Genomic DNA, 10,114 nt, shown 5'->3' on the forward strand with positions numbered 1-10,114 from the left:
CACCATCTCTCCTACGGCTGCTAGAAATGAGAAGATGATAGAATGACAAACTGTTCTGTCTCCCAGAGTGGTTGCATGGGTTGATTGTATATATTGTCAAAGACGAAATCAGACTTCCCTGTTCCTGGATAGAACTCATAGTCGTGATGAGTATCCTGAAGGTGAGTAAGTGCTGAGTGGGTGAAATATGAGTGAGTGTGACAGTGTGAGTGATGATGAGATACAGAAGTGATCAAAAGTTTGCATGATAATCAATCACTCCAATACTTACACTAAAGAAGATATGTGAAGACCAAAAGAGAATCTTCTCAGGATGAGCAAATCGCTTCAGAATCTGTTCTGTTCCATTTCCATGATGAACATCTATTTCTCAACACTTCTCTCCTCACTAGATACCAATGTCAACAATTGCTATTCGTTTCACTAAATCTGGATACTTCTCTAGAGCATGCAAAGCAGCAATCATCACATTATTGAACACACAGAAGCCACAACTGCTTGCTGTTGTTAACAGTCCATCTGTTCCTGCATGATGACCAGGAGGACGGATACAAGCAAAAGCATTTCGGAATTCCCCCGTGATTACTATAAATGAAACTTCTTCACTCATTATCACCCTTATCAACAGCATGAATAGCTCCTCCAGCAGCTCTTAACGCAGCTTGTAATGATCCCTAGTCATCATAACTGAATCATTCAGTTACCTTACTAAAGGATGTATCACATATTGCTTCATCCTTAATCTTATCTGAAGGAACTCCAAATCCATTCTGAACATGAGGTGTAAATGCCACACTCTGATCCTTCTCCAACTACCATGATCATGATCTCCATCCAACTTACAGAACTATTCAAATCGTACAGCAATCGCATGTATCGTTTAGAATGAGCTCGAAGGATATCATCACTTGAAGCAGGTTCAAATGATGAATCAAACTCTACTTCCCAATCCTTCAGTGCCTCCTTCAATTCGCTCATGATTGCATCAATTCGAGCAGGAGCTTCCCATGGATTTGAACCCTGACTACCATTTTCACGGGGAACATGAAGAAGGCAATCAGGATGACTCACAATCAAAGTACGAAGGCTTGGAATTGAACGATAAAAAACTTCCCGAATTCTGGATTTCTCATCCATGGACAATTCTGGTAATGACAGAAATAGAGAAGAATTACCACACTCACTGGAATTCAAAATATTCAAGGGAGTCTGATGGCGTTTGTTTTGAATAAGAAGAAGATTCTTCTGCTCACGAGCAAGTGATTCGATACAATTGACATGAGAATGAATCACAGCAAGATGAAGAGGAGAGTTCCCATCATGATTCTGTGTTGTGATTGATGCATGTTGGGTCAAGAGATACTGAGTGATGGCTGATGATTAGAAATGAATGAAAGAATCACGGTTATTTCCAACTATGACAGCCCACATGAGAGCAGTGTTACCATCACGATCCACTGTTTCTAATTCGGCTCCCTACAGGAGTTAGTGAAGAGTTCATATCAAGTCAATCTGTCACTCACTCATCAGAATCAGTCCAGTCAATCACTCACTTCATCAGAATCAGTCCAGTCAATCACTCACTTCATCAGAATCAGTCCAGTCAATCACTCCCTCAAGCATACTCAACCACTATCACTCACTCACCTTCTCTACTAACATCACCGTCACATTCATGGCTGTGACCATATCACTCAAACACACTGCTGTCATTAGAGGTGTGAATCCATGTGGATCTGCTTGATTCACATAGTATTGAATTGCATTTCCATTATTACTGTGTTCTGCAAAGAAATCTCGAGTTGCTTTCTCTGATGTTAATATTGCCTATTTCTGGAATGACAAAAATAGTCATTACTTTATGCAATAAGGATCGATTACCACGTACATTAGCAGGAGTTCGTGGAGCATTTCGATTCTCTCGATCATCTTCCAAGGACTCAGTAAATGACATCAAACGATCAGGGTTTGTTAATCGCAGAGTTGGTCTCACATGAGCTGGAGGTGGTTTGATTTGATCAGCCACACTTGCCTTATGTTCTGGCTGTTGAGCTGGTTGTTTGATCTGATCAGTAATACTTGCTTTACGCTCTGGTTGAGCTGGAGGTTTGATTTGATCAGCCACACTTGCTTTACGTTCTGGCTGTTGAGCTGGAGGTTTGATTTGATCAACCACACTTGCCTTACGCTCTGATTGAATAGTAGCATTCATCCCTGCTTCCTCAACCGTTTCATTGGCAGTTTCATTTGTATCATCAAATGCCTTCCTTTTCAGTAATTCCAAAACTACACTTGCAAATTGGTGCTCCTGTTTCATTCGATCCTTCGGCATGTATATTCCCAAAGGAGTAATTCGTCGACTGAAATGATCTTCACTGCTTCGACTCATTGCACTAGCTCGAATACTTGAACGATAATGGGAAGGAAATGAAGTTAGCGTACTCTCGGGAACTTCATTGGCATCTGGTTGGAACTCAGAAGGAATGGTTGAAATAGTCTCCAGAGGGATGGAAGATTTGTCCGGAGAGTCTTCAGGAATAGGACTTGGAGTACGAGAACGTGTAATAATTACATGAGAAGGACGAGGAGCAACTCGAGATGTCGACTGATAAGTGGAACGAGAGTGACTCCGATTAACCTTTCGCTTAAAATCAGATATTACACATAATCGTACTTTTGCAACAGATCTACGACGTTCTATTGGTGTATCTTGATTCTCAGGTATACGATCATACTTCATGCCAAAGTCATTCTTTTGAAAGTACTTCTGAGCATGTGTACGGATTTGAATGAGTGTTCTTGTTGGTACCTATACTAAAACAGCCCACTATCATTTACTATGGTGGAAATCTTTCTCCAATCCTTGCCATACAGATCTAATCCCTTTAAAAACAAACTATGTTCTTGTGCTGTCCAGCGACCAATATTGTTTCCTGCCTCACCTTGTTGCACCTCAATTCCATTTCCATCAATATCAACATCCTAAAACTCAACAAATTGCATCTACATGATACCCTTATTGGATCCGTTGGAGATAAATCCTCCTGCGGAGTCATTTCCTCACTCCCCTCCTCCTCTTTCGGAGTTTCCAAGATTGGGGGACCTTCGGTAATCTGGTTCGTCGATACTTCTCCAGAAGCAGCGGTTAGTTGTTGAGCAGATTCAGTCGAATTCTTTGTAGTATCATCCAACTGTTGGTTCTCTTCTTCCATTTCAAAATGAATCCTTCAATACTATGGCACGGTAAGCATCCAAACACCTTCATTCGAAAAATGATACGCTTACTTACTTTGGATATAAGCTTCAAACCAAATGGATTCTAAACCACAAATGCAATAATTGTGGATTCAAGATACTAAATCAGAATAATGGAATCCAAGGAAATAGGCTAAAAATGCAATTCAAAAAATGGTCGACGCTCGACTGGACAGTTGTGTTGAAGAAAACCCTGACAAGGAAGTTGAAGTCGCCAAATGGGCAGATGAACAGGTACTTTTGGGGATTGTTGGTGAAGATGAAGGTTGCTAATGAAATAAAGCGACTCAAAACCTATGATCAGCACTGTCTGCCTGTAAAAGTAAAGAATATATCCTTTTGGATGTAATTATATGAATGAGTGTCTTTCATTGCAAACAGCTATTGTATGTGAAGATGAAGTCTATGTGAATCGAGTGGAGTGCAATACAGCGTTTGACTTTGATCGTGTGGAGAGAATCTTGATTTCAGAACCTATTCCTTGTCCAGTAAAATCTGGATATAGTTATGTAGGAGTCGATATTGGTATTGATTCTAGGTACATGTGATACTCTTTTGCCAGAACATTCCTCTCATTTTACCATATTTCTACAATGAATCTTATACACAAAAAGGTTTGGATTTGCGAGAATGGTTATTTATCAATAACAAACTCAAATCAACTCGTCTCAATGTGGATCAGTTTGATGAAGCTTGTTTCTTTTTGTTTCATAAATCATGTGAACTGCACTAGAGTCTTTTTCTCTATAGTACTTGTCGATCAATTCCATTTCCTTAAAACCGACTGATTGATAGAAACGAAGAGTGTCATTATTTGTTGCATGAATGTTACATTAAGAAGCCTACTCAAATTGACATGAAAGATATATACAAGTCGATGATGGTAACATCCAACTGAGTAACTCGATGAAAGAGTATTTGAATTAATGATGATCCGATCCCTTGGTGACGATAAACTGCTTTTACAGCTAAGGCAATAATCTCAACACGATCTTCCGATTTCCTGCAGATCAATGCTCCAATAACCTTTTGCTTCAAGACGGCTACATTCAAAAGTGTTATCCAGATCTACCAGCAAGTTGAAGTGTTGGATTCTGTCTTATAACTCTTCGATAGAATTGAGTAGATTGTTTGCTACTCATAATCGTATTCTAGAGTAAAAGTCGCTGATTCATACATACGAGCAAGTGGATAGTTTCATCAACCATATCATCTCCTAATTGCTCAATTCGCACGTTTTGAGTCGACATGGAATGAATCGTGCCATTCTTTGTAATTGTCGTGTTCCTGTTTAGAAACGATGTTTTTTTCCCAGTTTAATTCCATGTTTCCAATAATCACTTCGAAACTGCTCTTGGTTATTTTCGCGAAGAAGTCATTTCACTACATTGAAATTGGATCGTGTATCCAATTATCATAATTTGTTGCAATGACGAAGTGGAATACGGTTTTCTTTCCGGTTCAAAGGGGAGCCGAAAGACCCGGGAATTCACAAATTGTCTCGATGTCTCACATTTTTGTTGATGTCCTTTTCTTCATCAGGGTCTTTGTCCCTTCCATCATCTTCTAAAGTATATATCCAAGGGTTTTGCGAGAGACAGGTACATACTAGACAACACAATACAAATCGTAGCGGAGTGTGGTTAAGAAATGGGAAACAGCTTGGTTAAAGGTAACAAGTCGGGAAGTATTAGTCTGTGGTGAAGAAGGTGCGTCTCCAAAGATGAGTCATCCATATCTTGAAATTTTGCGGATTCGACAGTGTTGTTATAATGATAGTCGGCCATATTGTATTTCTCTTCAGGTGATCCGCTTGTTGTTGGTCCTTACTTGTGTAGACTCGAAAAACTACATTTTGGTTTTCCTGGAATACAGAAGAGGATGCTCAGAAGTGGTATTGTAACATAAATCAAGCCTGGAGGGATTGCCATACGAACTTCACCGATTCCCTCACAACCCCTTCTTTTCTAATGTCCTTGAATTCCATCTCTCAGTCATCGAATGATGATGTATAAGTGATTGTCGATAGCTAATGCTTGTAGAGTTCAGAAATTGATCCAGAATTAAGCATGATAATGTGCAAACTACTAGATTGTACAGATCAAGATTCTCTAAAGACATACTTGATGGATGTCGAAGCCTATCAAAACGGTCGTCCTATCGAAGTTGTGGTGACACAAAAAGCATTGTAATATTGATATAATTTTCTAATTCTGAGTGCTGCATCCTTCTTCGATGAACTCAAACGGAGTAAAGCGGATTTGTTAACAAAGAATATGATCACTTATATTGACAATCTGTTGGATGGATTTGATGATGCTAGTGCTGATATGGATCCTATTGCTCTTACTGCATTGGAAGCATCCAATGTCAATATAAATGATATTGTTCAGTTTCAAGATGTTTTGGGTCATGGTAAGAGGAATTATGGAATTCCATAATTGGTAGGGAAATATGGAATTGTTCATCGAGGTATATTACTGAATACCGGTGAATCAGTAGCTGTCAAAATCATTCATAAAAGTGATTTGACAGAAAAAGATCTGAATTCGTTAAAACGAGAATGTCGAATTATGTACGAATTACGGAATCACCCGCATATCATTTCATTGAAGGATTTCTGTCAGGATTCCGCAAATTTCTACATTGTGGAAGAATTAGCAGAAGGAGGTGAATTGTTTGATGCAATTAGTAGACGGACTTCATATTCAGAGCGTGAAGCTCAGAATTTGGTACGAACACTTCTGTACACTCTACGTTATTGCCATGAGAAAGGTGTTGTACATCGTGATTTGAAACCTGAGAATATTCTATTAAAAAATTCGGACGATTATTTGGACATCAAAATTGCGGATTTTGGGTTTGCGACTCATGTGAGAAATATGATTAGAATGGAATGTAGACGGATGGGAATCAATCATTGAAGACGATTTGTGGTACTCCTGGGTATAGTGCTCCTGAGATTATTCGAGGCGAACATTATGGAGCTGCTGTGGATATGTGGAGTCTGGGTGTGATTACGTATATCTTGTAAGTGAATGATGAGGAGTGATGGTGATGTGATGACTGATGTGATAGTGAATGATTGACATACTGTGATTGATTGACTTATCACAAACTCCTAATTCCACTCTCTCTCATCCTCTATAGACTTTGCGGGTATCCTCCATTTCCTCAGAGTAATGACATTTCAGCTCTACGTATGATTGTTAATGGCACCTTTCAATTCTATCCTAATGAATGGAATGTTGTATCTGAAGATGCAAAGGACTTCATTCGAGCTCTGCTTGTTCCAAATGTTTCGAAACGAGCTACTGCAAAAATTGTTCCGATTTCTAGAATTCGATTTATGTATAGGCATGCACACTGCGATGGATGCAGTTTGAATCTACTCGAACCATGCATATGAATGCAGCAGTTCAACAATTATCACGATTCAATGCTCGAAGAAAGGACCAAATTCTGCCATGTCAGAAATTGTCCCTATTTTGACATTTAGGTATACGAACAGAAGAAGGTATCAAGAATTCTGAAATCACAAAAGAAGTGACTTATTTCATCAGTTTGACGAATTGTGGGATTCGAGACAATCCAAGTTTGGCTCGTCGAATGATTTCAGTGATCCCGGCAAGTTTGAATTTAAATTTGAATTTGAATTTAGATATGCAAGTGCCTGCTCTTGAAGTGATTTATACAAATGAAGGAGTATGGGTTCTGTTAGATGACTCAACTCGGCACAATTGGTTGTTAGTCGAGAAACACGGTTATGATCCTATGTGTGTACCAAATGATTGTCATATCTATCGATCACTATTTCCCCGCGGTATTCATGATTGGATGACATCATGCTTAGGTCAAGCATTGCACAACATTCGATCTGAACCAAGTGTTCAAGGGCGTGTCATTGGAAAGATTCCATCTGGATCTCTCTTTTTAGGAGTATCTGAGTTCTCAAATGAAGAAGGGATTTGGATAACTCTGCATAAGCAAACCTTGCATACATTTGACATTCCTTCATACCAACCTTGTTATCTTAGTGCAAAACTCTTTCCTTCTACTACTTTTGTTGAGAAATTGAAATGATATGTTTGTTGAGTATACCCTCTCTGTTGAGATGAATTGATTATTATTGCTTTCTGATCAATTTTGAAACGTTAATGAAATGAAACTGAGTATGCAGTAGATTCGGATATCTGTCTAACAAACAACTATGTGGTTCAATTATTTAGTTGGTTGTTTAGGCAGCGTTTTCTTGCTTTTAGAACAGGATACAATAGCTGCTATCAATACAATGATAAAGAAACCACCACCAAAACCAAGAAGAAAGTATAAACCGTACTCTTCTATGAATGATGGTGCCTCCGTAGTTGGAATAATGACAGGGAATAGATTGGATCTCATAAAGAAGTCAATATCAGCTAGATACCCAGTGAGCAATGTTCCATAGACAACTCGTTGACCTCCATATGTCAATTCAATATAAGAATTTGCAGACCAACCATCACCATACTCATCCATAAGTCTTAGAGTGTAGGTACGACCAGGAGTCAAACATACATTGTAATAGTCATATGCATTACCTCTGTATGTCATTGTTAGAAGGTTTATTGATCCAGATCTGAGTACTGCTGTTTCTTCTCGTGGGTCGGTTGTATAGTGCCTTGTAACTCTCACAGAATAAGAACCCGATGAGCAACTCATAACGACTATCTCTAAGCGACTCAACCAACTCTGACCTGCTATCATAAGAAGTGGATAAAGGAACTTCATGAAATAAAAGAATATGCTTATCAGGGTAATGAATTCCTAACAATATTATTATCCAATCAATCATCTTGTCAAAGTGACTTCATCGTTAACAAAAGTACCAAATTTATATCAGTTTATTTGATAAGAAACTGTCTACTTCCTTATATCCTGCGTATATCGAAAATTAGTGATAAAACAAGTTGTGCTACTGAAATGTGTGATGATAACTTGATACTGTGGCTAAATGACAATCTACTCAATAGACATGTTAGCTAAGCAGATATAGAAACACTAAGATAGTTGTTTGAAGAAAGAAACAAAGGAACTGGTGAATATAGCAAGCGGAAGGATTATGCCAAACTTACAACAAGTGCTATTAAACCAATAAAAAAAAGATAGAGAGATAAAATCGCACAACTATAGCAATTATCACTACCATTTGTCCCATTATTCCAAGTTCCCTGTCTCACCACATTTCCATTCTTATCATACTCCTTTCCCTGTCCATTCTTTAACCCATTCTTCCATTCACCAATATATTGTGGATATCCATCACAATACAAAGTTCCTTCACCATTTCTCATTCCCTCTTCAAAATGACCAATGTACAAAGCAGATTCACCATCACTCATATACTCACTCCCTTCACCATTCCTTAGATAACCCTTAGTCTTATCTAGCACATATCCTCCTTGATATACTCGTTTCCCTTTATCGTCATATTCAATCATTACGTCTTCTTTGAACTCGCACAACAACAATAATCTTTCATCATTCTTATATTGATACTTCTTCGAACATACACCATTTTCATACTCATAACAGATTCCTTCTTTATGTGTTCGATCAGCAGTGTATTGGGATGTGGTAAGAGTGTTTCCATTTGCATCGATCTCATCATAGTATCCATCGATTTGTTCACTCTTCTTCAAATCACTAATCAAGAGGCCATTCCGATAGAAGCATCGACTCAATTCCAAACCCTTATCATCGAATTCGATAAACAAACCACTCTTTCGTCCTTCATGCAAACAACCTTTGCTTATAATACGGCCTAACCTATTCCTTTCTGTTAATTCTCCCTCTGCTATGTCATTCACAAAACAGAGTTCCATAAACACTATGTTGTTCTCTCGATAGATCACTCCCTTCCCTTCCTTCTTTCCATTCTTCATATTCACTTTCATTTTATATCCTTCATACTTTCCTGAGTAAAAGATCGTTGCATTTCCTTCATCGCGTTTGGTAGGATCCGCCATTTCAACACTCTTAACATGGAAATCACTCATTAATGTCGTTCCCGAAGACAGTTCTGTCAGTTCAATGTTAGTAATCATAATGAAAATTATACTGACAAAATGGCAATCTGTTATGAATTCATTATCGATCCAAAACACTATTATAGGCATCCTATTCATCATCAGTTTGAATTTTGAATTCATTGAAGTGGAATAATGAGCTACATTAGTATGATACCCTCATTGATGAATTCTATCAGTAATCGCCTTTATTAATCAATATAACTCCAGATACCACTAACAGAGCGAGTTCAACATCTACCGACATCGAATCACAATCACCTTAAATGAGTAATATTTGAGCTGCCTGTGGCTATGGATCTTTATCAAGCATTATCTACCCTTTTTTCAATCAGATCGACACAAAAACGGTAAGAAAACCAGTTCAGAGTGATCATTGGCTGTTATATTTGTTCACCAATAATTGTATATTCGAATGTGCGTCATTCATTGAGTGTTAATCTATTCATAATTATATTGTACGTGAGTAAATGAAGTCGATTGTTTTCGTTCTCTTTGCTGTCGCTCTCTCTATGAGCCTTCGCAGCGATTTCTCTGCCTTCGAGGCCAGATATGGAAAGAACTATCTTCCTTCTGAGAGAGCCTTCCGTGCTAAGGTTTTCGAGTACAACATGAAGTGGGCTGCTAAGATTAACGCTGAGGGTCATTCTTACACCGTCGGTGCTACTCCTTTCGCTGATATGACTAACACTGAGTTCGCCACCTCTAAGATGTGCGGATGCATGCTGAAGCCTACCATGACTAAGCCTGCTACTCCCATTATGGATGCTGCTCTTGAGGAGGTTGACTGG

The 10,114-nt window shown here is 38.5% G+C and overlaps 6 protein-coding genes across 6 annotated transcripts; 3 read left to right on the forward strand and 3 right to left on the reverse strand.

Moving 5' to 3' along the window:
• Positions 1–232: 232 nt before the first annotated feature.
• Positions 233–1,137, reverse strand: JH06_0472 (histone deacetylase; the record flags this gene model as incomplete). Its single annotated transcript, XM_014673882.1, has 5 exons — positions 233–363; positions 397–585; positions 617–674; positions 705–812; positions 844–1,137. 5 exons carry the CDS (start codon positions 1,135–1,137, stop codon positions 233–235), a joined length of 780 nt encoding a protein of 259 aa, XP_014529368.1.
• Positions 1,138–1,572: 435 nt separating this feature from the next.
• On the reverse strand, positions 1,573–3,212 carry JH06_0473 (hypothetical protein; the record flags this gene model as incomplete). Its single annotated transcript, XM_014673883.1, has 6 exons — positions 1,573–1,632; positions 1,666–1,827; positions 1,889–2,638; positions 2,675–2,809; positions 2,839–2,982; positions 3,015–3,212. 6 exons carry the CDS (start codon positions 3,210–3,212, stop codon positions 1,573–1,575), a joined length of 1,449 nt encoding a protein of 482 aa, XP_014529369.1.
• Positions 3,213–3,408: 196 nt separating this feature from the next.
• Positions 3,409–3,988, forward strand: JH06_0474 (hypothetical protein; the record flags this gene model as incomplete). The annotated part of the gene is made up of 4 exons (XM_014673884.1): positions 3,409–3,489; positions 3,521–3,577; positions 3,618–3,764; positions 3,794–3,988. 4 exons carry the CDS (start codon positions 3,409–3,411, stop codon positions 3,986–3,988), a joined length of 480 nt encoding a protein of 159 aa, XP_014529370.1.
• A 1,237-nt stretch (positions 3,989–5,225) lies between these two features.
• JH06_0475 (CAMK protein kinase) lies at positions 5,226–6,943 on the forward strand (the record flags this gene model as incomplete). Its single annotated transcript, XM_014673885.1, has 9 exons — positions 5,226–5,264; positions 5,298–5,443; positions 5,474–5,670; positions 5,704–6,128; positions 6,158–6,285; positions 6,406–6,580; positions 6,613–6,724; positions 6,755–6,873; positions 6,917–6,943. The coding sequence occupies 9 exons, from the start codon at positions 5,226–5,228 to the stop codon at positions 6,941–6,943; spliced, it is 1,368 nt and encodes a 455-aa protein (XP_014529371.1).
• A 1,411-nt stretch (positions 6,944–8,354) lies between these two features.
• Positions 8,355–9,341, reverse strand: JH06_0476 (protein kinase; the record flags this gene model as incomplete). The annotated part of the gene is made up of 1 exon (XM_014673886.1): positions 8,355–9,341. The coding sequence occupies one exon, from the start codon at positions 9,339–9,341 to the stop codon at positions 8,355–8,357; it is 987 nt and encodes a 328-aa protein (XP_014529372.1).
• A 452-nt stretch (positions 9,342–9,793) lies between these two features.
• JH06_0477 (peptidase C1A family protein) lies at positions 9,794–10,114 on the forward strand (the record flags this gene model as incomplete). Its single annotated transcript, XM_014673887.1, has 1 exon — positions 9,794–10,114. A coding segment is annotated over one exon (321 nt), but the record flags the coding sequence as incomplete, so codon positions are not given.

This window comes from Blastocystis sp. subtype 4 (genome assembly GCF_000743755.1).
Source record: "Blastocystis sp. subtype 4 strain WR1 chromosome Unknown seqid_0025, whole genome shotgun sequence".
NCBI classification, from domain to species: Eukaryota; class Bigyra; order Opalinata; family Blastocystidae; genus Blastocystis; species Blastocystis sp. subtype 4.